This window comes from Bombus pyrosoma, linkage group LG1 (assembly GCF_014825855.1).
Source record: "Bombus pyrosoma isolate SC7728 linkage group LG1, ASM1482585v1, whole genome shotgun sequence".
NCBI lineage: Eukaryota > Metazoa > Arthropoda > Insecta > Hymenoptera > Apidae > Bombus > Bombus pyrosoma.
The window spans coordinates 6,602,375-6,624,788 of NC_057770.1; the positions used below are offsets into that span (position 1 = coordinate 6,602,375).

The 22,414-nt window shown below is 40.2% G+C and overlaps 1 protein-coding gene across 4 annotated transcripts in view; it reads right to left on the minus strand.

Moving 5' to 3' along the window:
- The window catches only part of LOC122575367 (laminin subunit alpha-1), a 199,790-nt gene that overhangs the window by 35,868 nt on the left and 141,508 nt on the right, over nucleotides 1-22,414 (minus strand). Inside the window, exon 1 of one of the 4 annotated variants that reach the window (XM_043744221.1) lies at nucleotides 14,376-20,224. The exons of the other annotated variants lie outside the window; for them this stretch is intronic. Within the exon in view, the coding sequence (XP_043600156.1) occupies nucleotides 14,376-18,006 (3,631 nt within the window). The 5' untranslated portion in view covers nucleotides 18,007-20,224. Of the gene's footprint in view, nucleotides 1-14,375; nucleotides 20,225-22,414 lie in introns of those variants that run through there. 4 annotated transcript variants of the gene reach the window in all.

The following is a 22,414-nucleotide window of genomic DNA, read 5'->3' on the forward strand; positions in this document are numbered from 1 at the left end:
GCCAGTGTAAATTTTCTTCCACTGCCTTTCCTCGGAATTCCAGTTTTCTCGCTATCCCATTTCTAAAACCTCATTCTCTCTTTCTCCCCCTCCTTCCCCCCCTCTCTCTCCTTATCGATCGACCAATTAATCTCGGCTTCTATACGATTAAACAGCTGATGTTATCATCTTCATCAGGCGATTCCAGCGGGAAATGCGATAAGACGATATCCTAATAAACGACAAGAGCTTTGCATACGCCAACGTTACTCTTCGTTAAATTGCTTCACCTTCTCCCCTAAAAACTATCGTTGATAACAACGACAACGCGATTAATCGACATGCGGATTTCAACGTGCGTTTCGTGGAATAACGAGACGAAAGATAGACGCACGACTCACTGTTTAATTGCTCATACTTAATTATGCTCGCCGGCCGTGGGTTTCCGATGCGGAATATCGCGATCTTCGTCACTATGGAATACACTCGTGGAATTATTTATGCGACGCGTATCCGGCTGATTCGCTTTTATCTCTTGTTTCGTTGCTCCGATAGAGAGAACATCGAAAAGCTGGAAATCGATGGCAGTTGGGCGTTTGCGAGTAATGGCGAGAGATTGGGGGCGTGTGGCGGACACGATGGAATGTAGGAAATATCGCGTGATAAACTTTGTACGAACGAGCGTGGAATATCGAAGAAGGTAAGTAAGTAAGTATATAATAAGTAAGATGATTGGTGCTGTTTTCTTGAAATATCAAATTTGCGCAGGATATGCTAATTTTCAATATCATATTTTTGCTTTTTTAATATCTGTGATCGTGGCTATTCCAATATCGTGTATTCTTCCTAACTCTGTCGCACTTATTCCATTTTCAAGTTTCTAAATTATGTCGTATTTTACGCCGACAACGTTTCATACTGAATTCCTATAACCAGAATTCACTCGATGGAATAAAGGTAAGAATACACTGTATATGTAACGCTTTCAAACCTAGAACGTACAGAAAGAAAAAGGAAATTGTATAATAAATATCTTCCAATAATTGAGATAATTAAAGTATAGCTTGATCAATCCCGCTGCATTCTTTTAATCATTTACGATCCAATTATATTTTTTCCAACGTTAAAAGATATCGTCGTCTTGAACAAAATATGAAAAATACGGGATAAAGTCTTACTGATACACGTGATTTCTCGTTTCAGTCTTATGTTCATCTCTGTAAATCACTTTTCGTTTGTTAAAACGAGGGTTTAATTGAAATATACGAATTCAAGGATTGTAGCATAGCTGTAGCGTAATGGCAAAAATAATATATCTTACGATACTGGAACACCTTGTATGCATACACCATACCATATACCATATAACACAAGGTATAAACTGCCAGTACTCTCACGTATGCAGATAATAACCGGCCGTGGTATCCGGTGGTGCATCTACGTTTTGTTTGCCTCGCACGCAGCTGGATTAGAGGCGCATAGTGCTGGCTGGCATTACACCTGTTATTGAATAATAACACGTGTAGCCAGATCTGATGCGAGAGTCAGCGTGGACGTGTTCGAGGCCATGATGGTTACGTACACGAGTAGAATAGTAGGAAACACGAAATCTATAGGCGCTCGTGAAAAGAAGAAGACGGATATCCAGATAGTCAGATGTAGACTTATGTCGATTCGCCGCTTGTTTGCCGTGCTTTTTCCTGATCTTTGCTCTTTCCGGGATACGAATCACCTGAAAATGCTGCACAGCTCCAACGATCTGTCTTGAACGTGAAGTTCAATTGATCATGTGAAACGGGTAGCGTGCTGAGGTTGCTGTCCGCAGTTTGGTGAAAATGGCAGCCTCGAACGGTTTCTAACGAAGTTGTCGCAGTGGGAAACTTTCTACGATCGTCGTCGAGGATTTTTAACGCGTTGGTAAGACACGAAAACTATCGAGACAACAGCATTTTAGATCGATTTTCCGTCCTGTAAAATAATTGTTAACAACGTTTAATCATTTGTAGCGGCACTCGACAGCAAACTTTCCAACGGTTCCTGTTCTGTGGCTTGCTATACAAAGACATCCTCGAACGACGGTAGCGTAGTGGCTAGCGTAGTTGGTTTTCGAACCTTCAAAACCCAGGGTTCGAATCCCGGCACTTATAGTTTTGTTTTTCAAAATTCCTAGAAGAAAAGAAGGCAGCGATCCGGATGGTTGGAAGAAAAGAAGTCCCCCCACCCAAGATAAAATATTATACACCGGCAGTACACCTATCACGACCTACCCACCTCACATTTGTCTTTTATTGTTGTTTATTATTTAATTATAGCAACAGATGAAATCATTTGATACCAAGGAACGAGACATGGATCAAAATTTACGAATTACGTGTGGTAAGAGAAGATCGTTTAAAAGAATTCGAAGAATTATAGAAAAGATTATTGAGTGCCACCGCAAGGATATTACGCGACCTGAAGGCAAGATTATTATTATAATTTTGTGAATTATGGTTGGCATAGATTTTAGATGAAGATTTAAAGAAATTCGAAATATTAGGAAAGGAATTGCTCACACCTGATATATTATAGCATATATCTATCAGATGTGTTTGACGATATTTGAATATGTTTTATGAGAACTTTCAAAGAAGGTGTCTTAGGGTGGTTATTGTAAAACCATTATGCACTTGATGCGTCAGACAGTAACTTTATTTAACTTCTACCTTAAAAGCTATAATAAAGAAACAAGAAACCAACAGGAAGAGAACCTCTGAAATTCAAATAACACATTAACTACACTCTACAAAATTCCTGAAATCTTTTCAAATATCTCACGAAACTTCCCTTATCTCGTGACGAAAGGTTGTAAAATTAATAAATCAGACGCAAAGGACTTCAAAGAGTACAATGGCAATACGTCTCGGATGGATAACTCAATCATAATTCGATAGCAAACAAACTTTTCAATAGATGGTATTAGACTTTGGAAATGGCAGAAGCAAAGGTAGATTTGCAGGACGCGTGGATTCCTAGAACCGTTAGCTTCCTTGGTCTAATCCTTCACTTTCTCTCTCTCTCTTTCTCTCTGCTTTGGATCACGACCATTGTGCATCGGGTGGTCATTGTCCCTGGGATCATGGAAGATTAAACAAGCCGATTGAGATACACGTGGAGGTGAGAGGAAAGGAAGACACGTGTCCGGTCACCAAATGGAATTTCAGTAACGTAGTTAGTGGCGAAATTTACAGGGCGATCTTGGCCACAGATTACGAAATAACACGCGTGCCTCCATTCATTCTTTCGCGGAAGGAAAAAGAGCGGGATGCATCGCGGCTTCGGGACGAGAGGACGAAAGAGGAAAAGAGAAACACGAAGGAAGGAAAACAGAGACTCCCTGGTTTAATCGAAGCTGATTTACATAATTATAAATGCCAGTGCTATAAGTACGATTCCGAGAGTACCTGGCGCCGTTCAGAATAAAGATTGCGTATAACGTAAGAAATGGAGTTGATGGTAAATTATTGAGGAAGATGATATTGTATCCTTTTTCTACCTCTTTTCTTTCAGTCAAGGATGGATGATGTTATTCAGAGCCAGATCACTGAGATTAAATGGTAAAATAAGTTCCCGTGTTAGGGGTTGCAATGTGTCATGAATAATACGCCGTGGCGAGGATTTTGAGTTTACGATGGATATTACACGTACAGTTGAAGCGTTTGAAAGTAAAGGTGACGTTGTTTAGCAATTCAAAGTACTTTCTACGATGTCGTCGTTTAGACGATCTAAGGAAGTGTAAATTGCACGTTGCGTGGAATTACGAGACGTGTAAGGGAAACCAAAGAAGCGGATATTTCTATTAAAAATAAATCGAAAAAGTAAAACGATACCTTTTCACTGTATCGTAATCAGTATGAATCATGTAATGTACGTAATGTTACGAGTCGATTTGAACCGATTCAATGAGAGAAAAATTCGTTGGGTGTTACTTTTTCAATTCGAATATTTTACGTTTAACGCGTTATACATAAAGCCTCGCGTTAAAAACGAAGCGGTTAATATATTAAATATTTACTAAATATTTCATCCATTTTTCATCACGTCCACTTTGATCGTGAATTATCTTTATCGCAAAGAAATTTCATCGTTTTCAATCGGTAAACCGAAGAAAAATGTATACGTTGAGGGACCAGTTGCGTTATCGAACAATAAAAAATATATAATTCACGAGTTAGTTACCAAGGAGAAGGAGCACCGAAACTTCTGCCAAGGTGGAAGGAAATCCGACTTCTCGTGTTTGGCTGGACACGACTGTCGGAGATACCACGAGGCACGTTATACATATATGTATCTACAAGCTGCAAGAACAGTTCAAAGCGGCCGCAGGTTGCGTTGCACTGCCTCAGGCGTGTTGCGTCGTTGCAACGGATTGCATTGTATGTTGCGAGCGAAGGAAACAAGCGGCAGCCTCCGAGGAGCCTGCGAGTAAACTCTTCCTCGTCTTCTTTTCCTGATTCCACGCTTTCGTGCATCTACGATCTACAGTCAGTCACGAAAGTCTACACACACCCGTTAAACACGTATATACTACGGTAAAAACGTTGGCTGCACGAATTTTTTGTCTTTATCCTGAATTAGGAGACTCTGTCTGAACCTTGAAACAACTTCTCGTTCTCTTATTTTTCTCCGATTGCTTTCGTACACGTCGTGCAACTGTTTTCTACCAAAGTAACTTTCCTTCTGTTTATTCGTGATAGTTTCTGTTTAATTGTCGTCGTCGTCGTTGTTTTGACACTTTCTACGTTGCAACCATTCTTGCATAAATAGCACACCGAAGCTATTTTCGTTGCGTCTGTCGATCGATTCGTCGACAGAATACGTCTGATGCCTCATTAGAGAAGAGAAATACAATCGGATTTGTTTAGACTGGTGAAGGGATTGATTGAGAGTGTTTAAGACTGTCGAAGAGGGATCCGCGAGCTTTCGAGAGGTTTGACGGAGTGATTGATGAGCGAAGGTTTGTATTTCGATGAATGAAATGATTTAAAAACTTCTGCGTTTTGATAGTCAGCACCGAGTCAAATATCCAATTAGAATAATTAAAAATCCTGGCTAATCGAATCTATTAAATTGGAATATATGCACGTACAACGCCGATAGAAAATTGCTATAACAAATGCATCGAGCAACATCCAATTCGTTTTATTCTATTCGATTAAATTTTATTGAAATTGAAAGTAGCCCGTGTGAAATCTCATTCAGCGAGCTATAATTCGTTTCTGCAAGATTTACGAATGTATAATTTCCAACTAAGTATCGAACATACTAACAATTTTGATCAATAACGAGTTTCATTCGTAAGTAGTAATTATATTACTTGCGTTATTTATTTGCAAATGTCCTTCTCTGTCGCTAGAGGAATCTCGTGTTATATGGAAGTGGCAAACAAGGCAGTTACAACCTCGTTACATAAGCTTCGGAGACGTTATTTCACGGATAAAACGAATAACAGCTGTCAACGTGTTGAAATGATACACGCACGAGCGAGATCGATTCGATTGAATTGCTAATGCGCCGAGTATCTTTGATTCGATATTCCAGTGAAAGCATGATAAATGGCATTTTATCCTGGTTAATCATGCATCAGCGGTAACATCTAATCATCTACCACGCGAAAATCGGCCGGAAACAATTATTATTACCAATTATACGATTGTTAATTCAGCACTGTGTAATGAAAAAGTATCATACAGATAAGTGAAATATACATCTTTCTCCGTGTCTTGTATCTATATACGACTATTGGCTAATAGTTTTTAAAAAATTATTTTAATTATCTCGACGTATACGTACTATATTAAAAAAGGGTTCGTTATTCCATCATATTAGGAAGGTATAAGGTAAATATTTAAGAACAAGGGATTTGGTAACTAATTGTCTAGAATATAATTTATACTTGACATATCTGACATTCTTGAAATTCTTCTCTTATCTCTGACCGTTTTATAAGTAGAATTCACATAAAACGTCCAAAATATAGTATTTATTATATAACATTAAATAGGTGAAACACATCCCTGTTTAAGCTTCATTATTTTACTCGCGATTTAAATTTGCGTACAAATTCGCATAAAATACAATGCAGTAGCTATTTAATGTATACAAATTCCAGTTATTACCATTATTTATTGTAACGAAATTTTAGTTAACGATTTGAACTTCCGCCAGTCGAATTCATTTGCGTAAACTCCTACTACATGAACTCCGATTCTATAAACTGTTTGTCTTCCTACAGGTTTAGATAGATGCAGTTCTACATTAGGTTACCATGGCGAGTCAGGCTCGTTATTTGAGATCAAAGGTTTACATTTGCAGCACTCGTTGTGCATTGCAATTTGCACCTACGGTCGGCGTAACGTGACGAGTCAGTAGATGTAAACAAGTGCACGTGCTCGATACATGTGCGAGGCAAAGCTGGGTCACAGTTTGGTTGCTAAAAACATTGTTAATTCGACTGGGTCAAGAGTCTGCGGTAAAACCGAATTTAAACATGACGACTGCTTTCATCCTCCTTTCCATCCGCCTATTGAAAAAAGAAGCGAAAGCAGCGTTAATCCGCCGTGTTCCTCCAAAGTGAAGTACCGTAAAATCGGCTTAAGGGAATTCCGCCACAGGTTTGTCCACAAACGTTGACACTTGGCAGCCAATAACTACAGCAGCATCGATCACGTGAATACACGCGACCGTTTTGTTTCTACTTTCTGACTCTTCTCGTTCGATCGACTATAGCGTCCAATTCCAAGAGCGATTTCCTCGATTGTACCTCGTTGTTGGTATTTTCGCTGCGTCCGACAAATCCACGTGACAGCACCGCGTCTGCACGGGCACGAGGGGAAAGCAGGAGCGCGATACGACTGGTAATCAAGTCGTAAATCACATTTTCACAAGAGTCCCGTTGTACATACCTGCTGCACGTGGGCCAGGTCCGCTGTCTTGTTGAAAAGGTTACGGCAGGAAGCGATGAAATACCGCGAGCGAACATCTCGAGCGCGTTTATTGCAGAGGAAATAAGAAAAGAGGAGGAAAGACCAGACTTACGACGATGCGCGCGCGCGTGTGTGAGTTGTGCATGCGTATAGGTTTGAGGAAACCAGGAATAAATTTACGGCGTAAAATAAGAGTAAATAGAGGTAGTGCGGCTAGAAAAGGGGTAAAGGGTTCGAGGGTGCCGTAATGTCGTTGTAAATTACGCTTATCGTCTCGCGTGATGCTTTGACGACCTGACGGACGTTGATTAGAAGAAACGTTGGTAGAATGTGTGAGAATTGAAATAGCAAAGTTTCTTTTTCTTGCAGCGACAAAGGTTAACCGTAATTGTTACGCACGGTTCTATAGATAGCTATTAGCTTATATGTGTAGTTAATTATCGGCTATTAACGATGATTAAATTTCATGCGTATGGATATAATGAGCGAGCGAATGCAAGACGGCTCGTTGTGAGGATACGACGATCGGAAAATACAATTAAAACGATAGGGAGTGGAAAGAAAATTTCAACAACAATTTTGTATTAAAATAGTTTGTAATAAGATTGTTACGTTAAGTAGCCTATAAATTGTTTCCTTCCTATTCGCATAATAATTTCTATAATATTTGGTCTCATTCGCATTCTTCGGCTTTTTATGACGTTAACAAATATACAAAACGAGTTCAGAAATCAGAAGCCGGTGGTTGGTTAAAATCATGGAAATAACGATAGAACGAAAGAAAAGACGGGTTCGTGCGCGGATGCGTCTAGACACCAATGTTTTTTCTCCTCCATCGTCTCTAGAATTACAGGTAATTCTAGTTCGACGAAAGTCACTATATCTCATTATTTTTAACACTTATTTTTAGTGCGGCAATTTCACATGTTGATCTTTCGTGGTACCATGTAATTATAATTACAATTTTACGAGGAAAATTACCATTTTTAATGTCGATTTTTCGAGCAGTTACTGTCGTCAAAAATTAAGCCCGACTGGTTACATCAAGTAGCTGATACCATAAAAGTTAAAATCTATGTATTCTTCTGTGTCAAGGCAATCTGTTAACGCGTTGGATATGCTCGTCGACTTGCGATGAATTTTCCTTTCTGTGATTCTCCTCGAATTATTCAGCGATTATTTAACAACGAAGCAATAGCTCTAAAACCCCTACAAATATTACGTTTCTTCACAATTTTTTAATAAACTTTTGTCGATGCTATCGTATGCTAAGATACTGTGCTTAATAAAAGGCAGTGTAAGCAACGTAGTTGACGCTTTTTACCGTTAATTTTCCGTCATTGTTAAATCAAGAAATTTATTTTTACGAGTTCCTAGTAGATGGTTATGCGATGTAACAGTGCTCGAAGATTCACCACTCGTTGCCATTAATAATCGAGAGGCATAAAACTCTGTTCTGGCTCCGATCATCAGCCCATCCTCGTATCGACAAGTTACATCGTCGCCGATCGGAATGTTAATAAAGGTATGCAAGCAGTGCGCTAATAAAGAGCGCGTTACGAGGCCTTCCTCGAAGGCCAGTGCACGTGGATGACCACCCTGACACGGGTGGCCATGCAACATTGCGAATATTCGCACGGTATTCACGCAGCCTCAGCCGTAATCTTCTTGCGCTATGATCCGACTAAGGTGACGTTAATAATACGCGTTACAAATTAGTGAAAGATTGTTACCTTTCATAAAACTTCAGATAATTATTTGACTCTTTCGTAATAGTAACATTCAAATGTTAATTAAGATATTTTAAAATAAATACGACTACTTAGCGGAGATCATAATTGCTATAAGACAAAGTTTTAAAGTTATGGTATAAGAGATAATATCTTTAATCAAACATTTTTTTTTATTACCGATAATCGTTATCGATAAGGGGAATTTAATTTTGGTTAACAGTAAACCATATGAACGACTGGAATTTTTCATTTTCTTTTTGGTTACCGGTAACCATTATCGATGGTTCGAATTTTATTTTGATTATCGATAATATAATAACCGAGAAGAATTTCGATCATTTATTTTGGTTACTGCTAAAATTCTGATCATTCACAATGGTTATCGTAACGAGAACGATTGAAAGTTAATATTCTTTAATAATTCCCTTTTTGAGAAATTTCATTGAGGTTTATCGATAACTGGCTTCCATTTAAATAATTCATCTTAAGAGAAATTAATTCTTACTCGATGATCTTTCGCCAAAAAATGTTTAAAACAACTGTTATTTTGAATCTCTTCTATTTTGTGATGTAATTGCTAAAATATTTCCAATACGACGACAAATCTAGTTCAACAAACGCTATTATCAAACCTGAACTTTTCTCGCTACTTTCAACTAAGAAAAAAAAGAAAATGTCATATCTAATAATGGTACGGACGATAACGAAACATTAAGATAGCCACCTATCGTCAACTTTTATACTTGAACGTTAAATAATTTATTAAATCGAGACAAAGATTTCTAGTACTCGTTCCGTATATCATCCGCTAAGTTTGTAATTAAAACATAAGATTTTGCTATCGGCGATGATGTATAACCAGTCACTAATTATGGATACGAGTAATTGCTCGTTCCAAGTTTCATCTTTCGAAAATGCACGTGTAGCCGATACTTGGTATTTTTCAAACTTTAATCAAAGCGACCACGACGAGTTTAATTACAAATATCCTTGCAACACGTGCATCGCTCCTTTGTACCGCGCTATACAAATAACGATGTCAATTTCGATATCTCTTATCAGATAGCATCTCGAATCTGTGTATGGTCAAACGAGAAAGGTCGGAAACCATGCATCGTACCCGATAAATAGTAGATCGTGATATCTGTCACGATATAACATTGCAAAAATACGTACGCAAAGATAATTAGTTAGGTACTCTATCGTGTCATTGCGGCTGATATTGTGTCGATTCATAACTTTCAAGACATAAGAACGAAGTCTTGAATGTTCGTTAAGGAAGAAGTTAGGCTAAAAGTTATAAGTATGTCGAGGAAACATTCGCAATGTCTTCAAAGTTCATTGAAGCGTAATATTACAATTTACAGATTATGATAATTCTTGTATACAACGAGGCAATAGTATGTGAAAAATGTCATATAACGTTTCATATAATTGATCTAAAAAATATCGAAAAGAATGTGATATAGTATGTTCTGTATGTAATCAGAATTGTTTTAAGCTTTCATAAAATCAAAGAAGATCAGGAGACACGTAAGAAAATAATTTTTCTTAAGAGAAAAGAACCTGATAAAATTAAATGGACATTTCGATTGGAAGAAACAAGAAAGCTTTTGGTCCAATGCGTTTCAAAATGTTTACGGTCATTATATTCCATCGTATAAAATTCAATATCAATTACTAAGAAGCATCTGAAAATTGCATAATCAAGTGAAGGAACCTAATGCTCGTCCGATACTACAATACAATTGCACAGTATTACGTGCAACCTGTAAAACTAGTAAAAAATTTATTTCGTAATAATTGATGGAACGTTATATATACTAAATAAAAAACTCAATTAATATTAGCTGATGGGAATGGCGTTAATTAAAAGACGGCGGACAAGATCCTCGCCGAGGCCACCAGGACCGTGCATTTCTACCAACGATCGCAAAGAATCGTGTTCAATTCGATTATGTTGTACGTTCTTGTGATTGATACCGGTCATTAACCGCATTCGTGACGTAATTAATGGGAATCCATGCCGGAGTTCGTGCTATGCGAGCAAAAAACTAGTCGTATAGCAGTAGCGTGAAAGTATTTTAAATAACAGCAATGGTGGTTGGTAAAAAACCAGTATGTAATTTGGAAAAACTGGGAAGTATTTCGAAATACAGTAGAACCTGCCGTAACTGAACTAATAGGAAGACAAAGATGTTGGAATAATAGAAACGTGAGTTTCTTTTATATTAAAAATTGAATTGACTCTTACTTAGATCGGAATATCTGTTCCGACTGCTACATTTGATTTACTCGAACGAGAACGATAATTATACGAATTGAAACCCAACAAAAATTGTTTGGTTTATTTAACTTTTATTTATTTTATCTTTTAACTTTTCTAAATTATTAATTATATCCGTGTATCGTTATGTTCGCATAATATAAATGTTTAATTAAGTTGGTATATAATTGCTGTCCCTACAAATCAAACAAGCCTCGATTTTTATGTGCATCGGTGTTCTAATTAGATGATCTAGGTCTACGATACAATAAACTTCTTATCGAACGATTTCACTATTTTTTACCAAATCCGTACCAATTGAGAACAGATAACTCAATAAATATAAAGGGTAAAGTGTGTCAGTCTGCTATGAAACCGACGAGATGGCTTATACTATACAAATTTAAACGAAAGGAGAAAGAAAAATGATTTTGAGAAAGATAGCGACAGAGTGTAATCCATCATTTCTTAGCGTTACACAGAAAAATATTTTATTTTATTTTTATTCTCATTCGTTAGTTGATATCTTATCTACAAATTAATAATACGATTACTTTTACTATTTCTCTTATCCTTCGATATCATCAGTGCAAAAAGTATGTTTCTTAAATTGTTTGCAATCGGTACAATGACTTTTGCAATTATTCGGATAATGTATTTTATTAAGCGCTTGCGATTCTCTCGATCCCATCTCTACTTGAACACACTTTTGCTCAGACATCACGCACTTTTCTGCGTGCGAATGCACACGTACATCTGCCGACACGTTGATATGCCGATATTTTTAGTTCCTTCGTCGTTCTTCAATGGTACGTGCCTACGCAAATACCTTTGCGTGGAACTTTTCTTTCCATTTACGTTTTTCCTCCTCTCGTTCGTTTCCTCTACCCCACGGTGTAATCGTTACCGTACCTCTTCAGGGTATTGAAATGCCAACGATAAGAACCAATAAACAAGTTCTGTCTCGAGCAAATAGCTTATATATTTTTCAACGGACAAGTTTATAGTCAAAATAGTATCAGGGTGTACTAAGTAAGGTACAAACGTGTCAAAAGTTCTCCACTACTTTTTTTTATTAATTTTGACAACAGGTGCTTCGTTAAAATTGCATAGAAATCATATAGAAAGTTTTTAAAATCCTTCGCGAATTCTAGCAATATTTTTTCAAAATATATAGAAATCCCTTAGAATCCCATAAAAATTATTTGATAGCTGGATAAAATGAAAGATATTCGACGAAAAGTTACTGAAGTTTTCATGCGATTATACAAAAGAACATCGGTAACGAAGTTAAGCGGAATGAATGTTAAAGGAAAAATCTGAAAAACACAGTAATCGAAAGACGTAGAAATCCAAACCTAGCGAAACGAACCGTACTTGAGGGTTCCTCCGACCGAGAAAACGGAAGTCGAGTGAAGGCACGGCCGCTCGTGTTAGGTCGATCGGAGATTCGACCTTCGACCCTCGCGGCGAACTTGAGGAGCCTCGAACGCGGCTCATTAACCGAGCGATGTTTCGTCGGCGCGGTTTTTCTAGGAATGAACCTGGTGCAGCAATAAATTGCAATCAACGCCAGGGGATATGCTCTAGCGACGTTTTATACGTTCAACGAATTTTGCGACCCCCGTGAACGTACGGAAAAAGCGTAATTAAGGTTCGTTCGTCGAGCGCGTTACAAGCAGACTTCCGCTGTAAAGTCACGTGCATTTTCTTCTGCTTTCTTTCTGCGAGGAAAAGAGAGATGATTAGTCCGCCTGATATGATATAGCACTGTATTTCCGTATAATGCATTTTTTTTAGACCATTAGCGGCAAACGCCGCAATTTTGCAAATTGGACAGATATAATACTAAGTTTATACTATACTAGTTAAGTTAATACTAAGTATATACTAAGTTTATAATATAACTGATATATAATAGTACGTTTTTGTGTTTTAATCAGATTTTATTGGCATTTTAAAAATCCTACCGCCCTTAGAATCGTTTACAACAGTTCGATTTTATCTCATTTGGAATATGCTAGTGTCATATGGTCTTTCGCGATCGATCTGAGCGGACGAAAATTGTGGAAAAAATACAGCATGAATTCTTGTGCATTTGGTTTTTCGGTATACAGCCGCGACCATAATTTTATAATGATCCCATACTTCATAAATTGAATATTACGATCACGTTGGAGAACAGGAACAAGATAGCCGATATTCTTTTTTTATCCAAGGTTATAAATAATCTCGTTGATTGCTCTCGGCTTCCTCAGGTTGTAAATTTTAATGCATGTTCGCGTTCTTTGCGTAATACTATGGCTTTCCGGGTTGAATTCTTCGTGAACGATATTAGAAACAGCGACACGATTACCAGGATATGTGCTATGCTAATGTAATGTCTGATCGAGTTGATTTCTTCTATGTATCCTTTCACAGGTTTAGACGTTCGGCGTTTACGATAGTTAACGCTCAAACAATCGTTAATGTAATATCCTTTTCTATCTATTTATCTATTCCTGTTCTGTTGTACTCGTAACTTAACTTTTGTAACGTTGTAACTTCTATATTTATTGTCTCCTGCTGCACTATATGCCTAATAAATAAATAAATAATTTGGACGAACATTGGAGGATTACATAACTTTGTTATTAGAATGTTGTTTTAGACGTGCATTTAGATAGAGCATGACGTTTAACGTTTCATGTTAATTATTATGCATTCGGTATTATCCGCGATAAAAGCTACAAGAAACAACTTGGAATTTTAGTTTACTATCCTGCCAGATTTTTATTATCTACGATATGGATATCATACGAAATGGAAAGTTTAAAAGGAGAATGTACATTAGAGACTTTAAAAAATTTCACACCCTAGAAAAGGAATTCTAGAATTTAATTATCCGTTACATGTTAGCCGCGAGTTTATTACAAATCTGACATTTAGTTTAATTGCACGCAACTGTATCCTCCACCTGTACGTTCAATGAGAAACGTTTGCACTCCAACTTTTATTTCTATTTCACAATTTTTCCTAACAACTCCTATCTTCATAACCAACGAATCGTTTTGACGTTCATCAATCTTTTTTCCTATTTCTTTCAAACACATTCGTTTTTTTTCCAAGAGAAGATTCTACGCGCGTACTCCATTCAAACATCATAAATCCTTTCCTTTCAATGCCTTGAGCAAATGAAGAAACGGATGAAATCAACGTTTTCACGAGTTTCCTACCTCGATGCAACACAGTCTATTAACTGTATAATTAACACTGATAACATTTTTGACACGACTGCTTCGTTTAATAATATTTCAATTCCATTACGATAATACGCACAAAATTTGTTCTTCCCTTGCAAATATATTTCTACATATAATTGACTAGATGATTAGCTGGATGAAAACATATCGAAAGTAATAGAAATTTGACGATTAACCTTCTGCTACTTACCGTATTTAAGTCCATGCCAGTTTAGAGCCAAATCCTGATATTTATTCGTCGGGAAAGCATTCTTAAATGGCGGAGGTCTAGGTGGCGAAGAACACGGTTTGTAAACAAACATACACTGTACGCACTTCCGGTTCGCAGCTGGTGCCGTTGGTACCGGATACGCCGGTTGGATGTGCACGTATGCCATGGGGGTGGCGGACTGCGGCGAATAGTAATTCGTATATCTCTTTCGACGAATAATCGACTGTTTCTCACGGCGCAAATCATCCTTCCGAAAGAACGATGAAGATGATCGTTGATCTTTCGAACCGGCTTTCGTGTCAAATTTTTCATCGTTCGAAAGCTCATTAAGCAAATTCAATTCTTCGGACTTGTCTTCCCTTTCAAGATTTTGTATCGTAACCATAGAATCCGACGATTTTGTATCTCGCGATCTAGTTGCAAGTCCTCGAACGTTTGAAGATTTCTGCGACGTTCCATGCTTCCCGGATTTTTTTAGTTCTAAGAAACTATACGATCCTCCATCTCTCGAATCCAGTTCGAATCTTCGATCACTCCACGAGTCGTCGTGCGAATTTAATCGTTCGGATACGTTTTTACCTTCGAACCATGGTATTTCGCTCGCGAGACCGAACAAATCACCGCTTAGAATATTCCTCTCTACCTGTTCGTCTGACAACTGTTGCACTTTATTCGTATCAAACAACATCCCGTCTGCCGGCTCCAATCTCCTTCCATCCTTTCGTATATCCGCGAAGCCATCGCGTAAATTCAATTCACCGAAAGTCTTTTCGCCGACCGATTCTTGTACCGCGTTCGACTTATCGGTCACCGGAGGGACCGTCGTTATCTGTTCGTCAAACAATTGGCCGCTTCCACGAATCGCAGAGGAAGCAGGACCGGCTACACGAACGTTCGCATCGTGGCGATCTCGACGATCCGTTATTTCGTATCCGGCGAGTGTCTCGGCGTAACCTTGCGCGGCGTCCATCTCACGAAAATCCACGGAAGGATCGGTGGCCGGAGGCGATCGATCGCGAGATCTCGTCTCGCGCGTTCCTCTTTCAAGGATGTTCTCGCGATTCCGTTCCACTGCTCGACCTTTACGGCTTCTGAACGGCTCGGACGTCTTTGCGGAAGATCGAGTCGGCCCGTGATCCTCGCGAAAAAAAAGCACACGGTCCTTCTGCATTCCAGCGAGAACAGGCGGCTTGGCTCGGGAGGAATCGGCCGATCCCGAGATCGATTCCTCGTCTCGTTTATATTCTTCATCCCTGTCTGCCTTTTCAAAGTCGGATAGCTGGTCGGAATTATGGAAATCACCGACGAGCTCGTCCGAGAATCCGACGTTTAGCTTCCTTTCGACCCTCCGGTCGAATCGAGATTCCGTCGAGATTGATCGGTCATTTCGATGACGAGGATCTTCGTTATTTATATTCGAAAGGATTTCTCTTTTCTCGTTCGATTTAGAAGCCGACGACGATACATCGTACGAAAGAAGTTTTCGTTGCGTCCGGCTTTCGATGTCGCTTATAGAGGTTAATTCGTGAATTAATTCGCTCTGCAGGGAATGCGAATGTCGCGTGGAGATAGCAGTACTTTCCATTTTTGCCAGACCATGGATTTCGTCATCGTTTTCACCGCGTTGCCCGTGCAAGGTTAGCGAAAGGCTGTTGCCCGCGTCCGAGTAGTAACTTCGCCCCAAACTCTTCCCGACTTCATTCATCGATTGCCCATTCACTCGGTGCGACAAATTCTCTTTAACGTCGCTCCTTTCACCGATAGCCGAGCCATTGAGCGCGTCGCGGGTCTCTTCGTCATCCTTCGAAAACCGAGTCTTATCCTGCTCGCTCGTGTTTCCAGCTTCCTCGCTCCTAAACATCGTATAATTCGCCTCATCATTATCGTTCGTTCGTCTCTTTGGATCTTTCAACGACGCGAGATCGTCCCTCTTTGTAATTGAGATCTTCCTCGGTCTGCGGTTATTTTCTATGAGCTCGATCTTTTCAGCATTCGATAACCGAAGGGAGTTTTCATTCCAATAATTTTCGCCTTTCCTCGTAATGGAGCTGTACACCGGTCCACGCTTATTTTCTGTCAGATCGATCTTTTTAGAATCCGATGGAAGAAGTGAATTTTCACGAGAATAGCCTGTCGATGTATAATCGTTGTACGAACGATCGCTTCCCTCGCGAGTTAATGACACTTTTACACCGCGATTAATTGATTTTCGATTACCTTTATCGTGCGCGTTATCGATTTCTTCTTTTAAATCCCGCGATGAAATTGCGCTGTTCCACGGAACGCTTATAGATTCGTAATTATCTTCATTTTCTACAGAAACCGTAGGATTTCCCGCGAAATACATCAATCCGTAATTATCTTCGTTTCCCGTGTTTTTCTTCAGATTCTGCAACGAAAGAGATTCATCCAAATAACTCGTCAACGCGCCATTATTCTCATTCCCGATGTAATCGCTTCTTTCAGAAGCCGATAGCGGAAATGACTTTTCCACCGGGTAACTTGTTAAACCACCATCGTGTTCATCTTTTATCCCGTATTTTTTCTCTAGGCTCCACGACGGAAGCGAGCTGTCCACCGCGTAACTCTTTGATTCGCCGTCATTCCTTTTCACATCCCATATTGGAAAGGAACTTGGCACCGAATAACTTACCAACTTTCGATCGTCGTTTCTCCGATCATTTCTCACGAAACTCCACGGCGGATGTAACCTTTCAACCAAATAACTCTTCGATCCACCATCATTTTTATCATTCCTTTCAACATTCCACGATAGAAACGAGCTTCTTGTTAAACCATCTATCGACACGCGATTGCCTTCTGCGTTTTCTACGAGATCATTTTTGTCGAAGTTGGACGACGGAAGCGGCTTCTCGATAGAATAAGCCGCTGATCTAGAATTACCTTCGTCCTCTGTACTTCTCCTCGGTTCCACCACGTGACTCTTGGATTTCCTATCAGCGTCACCATCGTTTTTCACCACATTCCACGGTGCAAGTGAACTCGCGATCGAAAAACTCGTAGCTTCTCCGTCTATCTCGTTCTTTTCATCGCCGCTCTCCAAATTTCTTACATCGACCGTGTAACTTTCCGACGCGTCGCTTCCCACGAAATCCGACGATTCCGCGAAGCTCGTCGTCGCACGACTCGTCGATCCTCCATCGGTTGTCTCGAAATCTCTCGTCGGGCGCGACGTTCCGCGCAAATAACTCTTCGGACGTTCGTTTCTTCGAGGATCCGACCACGGAAGCGAGATCTCCTCCGAATAGCTGGCCTCGTGTTCCCCGTCAGGTTCGGCATTCCGATGGACGTCGGTCGGGGTCCGCGTTTCTTGGTCGGTCGCTGAATAATCCTGGCTGGAAGCCTGTCGATCCTGTCCCTCGATTCCCGGCCCGTTGCTCGGCCGTTCCTCTTTTTTCCCGTGGATGTCGCGCCGACTGCTCGATCGGGACGACGCGACAGCCACGCTGAAATAGTTCCTGTCCGAATCGATCGGCGTGGACGTAGACAACGCGTCGCCGGCCGTGTCGATCCGCCATGCCAGCAGAAACAGGGCCCCTACTCCGAGGGCCAGGACGCCCCGGGTCCACGCTGACCTTCCGGGGTACATTTCTACCCCATGCTCACAGGAAGCACCGGCACGTTCCTCCGCGCCTCTATCATCACGCTGTCATCTCCGAGCAATGGATCGGCTTCGAGAATGTCGACCTTGGTAAACGGACTGGAGAACAGGGGTGCGCTTGCTGAACGTGCGATGAATCTTCTCTTTTGACGCGATTTCGGCTGGTACAATTGATCTTGCTGATATTTCTCTCTCGATGGTATTGCGATATTTTGACGGTTTCTGATAGTTTGGTGATTTTTTGGGTAGAAGTTGTAACGACGATTCGAATGATTTTTTATTTTGCAGTTAACGCTCGAGTTTGCACGCTGGCTCGTTGCAAGGAGCGCGAATATTTCCGTAGCGATTCGAGGCGATTGTTCGAAGTGCGTTTCGATGAAGTTGTGAGATCACCGTCTCGATTTGTTCGTTAATTCGTGGCGAACACGAACACTGTTGAGATATTAATTCGCTCTTGATATCGTTAACTCGAGATGTTCTACGGTAAGCGGATTCTCGTTTCAAAATTACGAAGGTGATTTAAAAATAGATTTAAGTTTGCGATTATTGTTCGTTGATTATTTCGTCGATCGCGAATCGTTTGATGGTACTCGTCGGAGGAATTTTTTCGTAAATAAGCCGGATTTGCAAGGACGATTTAAGAAGTAAATATAACTAACGCGATAACGATAACCTGAGTGCATTCATTGATTCGTTGCAAAGAAATCACTGTTGAGACACGTGTCCTCGATCATGGTAATTCGAGACGTTCTTCAATGGACAAGTTCGTTTTTTAATTAGGCTCGTGAGGTCGATTTCAGATTTACGATCAGCGTTTGGCTGCGTATATTGGTTCGTCGCGAAGCAAAATTCTCGCCTAACTTGAGTCTCTGATAATAATAATAATTTCTTCAACAGGCAGGTTTGTCTCGTAATTGCACTTGCGATGACGATTCGAAGGACAAATGTAACTCTACGATCGTTGTCTGCGTTTGTCTATTGACTCGTTGCAAACCTCTTCGAAGTCAAGTTGTTTCGAGATCTTTTATCAAATAGGTTTGCTTTGAAAATAGTCTAACAATCATTAACTTTAAAAACGATAAAATTTATCACTATGTTCGTTCACTGATTTATTGCGAGAAGAAATACTATTAAGGCACTGGATTTTCCGTAACTATCGTTCACGACGTTCTTCAATTATTATTTATCGTTGTAACATATTGCAAATTATTCATAGACTTATCTTTACGAAGTAGCCTTGACTTCGCGACCACGTTTAAGTTTATTCACTTACTCGTTGCAAGAGTCTTTAATAATGAAACCCCATGACATTCTTCAACAAGCTTTTACATTCGTTAAATAATTCTGATTTGATCACCTCTTCCATCAATAAAATATATCACTAACTGGATACTATCGGAATATCAGTTTCTAATAACGCTACCTGGCAACGGAACCTCGAAAGCAACAGTGGGTTTGATCCTCAACCGTACCACGAGAACAGGTTCATTTCGACTTTGTAATCACTTATAGAGTCTCTTGGCCGATTCCTCGTTCGTCAGAGCACAGATAGCGCGAAGATGGCAACCATCGGTCCAATATTCGATTCGAGGAACGAGCGACGGCCGCGTGTTAGTTGGCGGCGTGGATCAGCCGCGGCGATTGACGCGACTCATAAATCATGCTAGTTTCTTTTTTTCTTTCTTTTCTTCTCCTTTTTTTTTTTTACGGCAACCAAGAAAGGAGGTTGCGCGGATCTACGAAATCTCGTTCCAGGCGGTGGCCGTTTCTTGCGCGCATTCCCTCGGGGGCCGTCGTGCGATCTCCAGCGGTGTCCACGAGAGACGCTCTTGTTACGCGTAAAAATCGGCAAGGATGGCGACTCACAGGGCCGTCGACACTTTCAGCCAGGGAGCGCCGATGAAAGATTCATAGGGGCGAGAAGAGCCACGGCGCCAAAGGTCGGATCGAGAGGTTCCAACGGGGAGAGATCGCGAAAGGGAGAGCTCGCTGACCGGAAGAGAAAAAGAGCTACTCGATCGAAGAACCCGTCCTCGGTCGATCGACGAGACCGCCGATTCCTCTTCGAAAGGTGAACGCTTCCAAGCGGAGAGAGGACACGATCGATCGAGACCCTCTTTCGAAATATCGCGAAACCGCGAGGAAAAAGCGACCGAGTGCATACGTGGACCACGACGAGGTGAATATGTACCGGCTTCGACGGCGGCCCGAGAGACACTGACTTGCTACCATTACCATTAGCCGCCTTTGCCCTCTCCTCTCTTCCTCTTCTTCTTCGTCTCGCGGCTCGCGTCCTCCTCCTTCATGCGGGAAACCCGAATCTCTTCTCCGTACCTCGTCGACCGGCGCACGTGGGTGTATACGCGACTCGCTTGTCTCTCTGGATCGGAGAGGATCTGTCGTGGGATCCGATGCTCCCGTTTTTCCTCGCCCCTTCCTGCTTTAAAAGCTCTGCACACTCCTTAGGGTTACGCCACGCGCGCGTAAACAATACGTTTCGTGGTCGGATCCAGGCGCCGCAGCTTTTTCATTGCGACCAGGAAGAGAAGGATATGAAGCGAAGTAAATTCGGACTTTTTCTGGGAAAATGTTTCCTCTTTACGAGAGGAAATAAACGTTGAAAATGGTAATAGATTTCGAGAACAGTATCTTTGGGACGTTTAGGTGTACGTAATAATGGAACGTGATAATAAAACGTTAAGATATTTGTGGCAATCGATAAGACGCGTGATGCTTTTAAAGTTTTGATAACGTTATTGATAAATTCATTCAACGAGAACAATTGCACGAGACAAACGATGAGGAAGAATAGACTTTGCAGTGTGATATCTAGTTTATCTTCATTGATATAAGTGTGTGGAGTAATGCAAGTACGTGCACACTTTCTATTTCGAGAGATTTTAGCAAATTGCAAAAATAGTCAGTACGTGTATTATTGTTAGAAGCTCGTGTATTTTCTTGTGGATATGTATAGTGTTGAAGAAGGATTGGGAAATGTAATTCTTTTTGTTATACCTAACAATTCTAACGCTAATCCTCTTTTGTTAGAAAAATCTTTTTTCTTAATCGTAGAATATACTATAATATCTGTAAGCGGTGTAACTCTATAAATCGTAAAGTAATCGCATTATTTCGTAAATTATCGCAACACTCAGATCGTGCAATATATAAATACCGAATAAAGTTTATAAAATCGCAATTAGTTTCTCAAGCTACGTAAAAAAAAAAAAAAAAGAATTATTTCAGTCAGTAAAGCACGTAGCCACTGAGTAAGCTTCCCGTTTAAAACGTTCAATGTTGATACTAGAAAAGTAGGTCGAACCGAGCACTGCGGTGCCTTGTTATCGATTGTTTAGCTGTTAGATAAGAAGATGATGTATTTCGCACTAGTGCAAAGATAAATACGTTTTCTAATGCTTGCAAGGAGGTAAAACATTTCAAACTAACTGGTATCGCTCTTTTAACTTTCTCCATTGGAAAAAAGAATTCTAGCAGAATTCCGTTCTAAAAAGAATTCTACGGAGAATATTATACTTCGTCTTATAGTTTCGCCGTTACTTTCCAAGTATTCTTCAAACGTGTCTTGCCTGTTTCTAAAATATCGCTTAGTTGTCCGATATTCGTATTTAAATAACCACCAAGATGTGCTAAGATCCAATCGTTAAACGTTTAAACGTTTAATAATGAAATTAAGTACTTTCTTAAAAATTTGTGAAAAAATAAAATATCTCGCAAAGTGTTCAGTATTCGTTGACCTTCGCTAAACGATATTAGATCACACGCATTTTTTTTTATGGTTCGACCTAATTGTTAGAATCATCCCGTGTGGATTCGAATCATCATCAGGATCCTAATTATATTTAAGTAACGATCGTAAATTAAGAATTACAATAAGGACCGCATCTAAAAAAGGACTTTTTTTTTCATCTTCCGATGACATTCGAATTAACCCGCTCGATGCCCAAACGCAACCGCGTGTCCGCATAAATATTAATCGACCGTTTTTTCTCGCCCAGGTACACGTGTGTACATTCGTTGCATATTTATAAACTGCCTTTAATGCTCGGTGCATTACGAATACGGTTGCCAGGATCTCGTTTCGTAAGACTCGGTTCTTCTTTTCGCTCCTGTATGACTGTGCGATGTTGAGCGCGGATCCGATGGCGGTCGGCCGAGAGAGGTCGCGAGATATCGACCGCCAGCACTTACATACTACGTATTCTCTCGCTGTTCAGGAACTCCCGTTAATTACGCGCTCACGAGCGTACCGCTCGGATTTCGCTTCCGGCATCTAGGCTGCCGAGAATTTCAGCTGAGCTGCTGAGGAACCGGCTGGAATGCGACACGGCTCGCAACAGTTCCATCAGCCGCTTAACATAGACGAAAAAATACACGC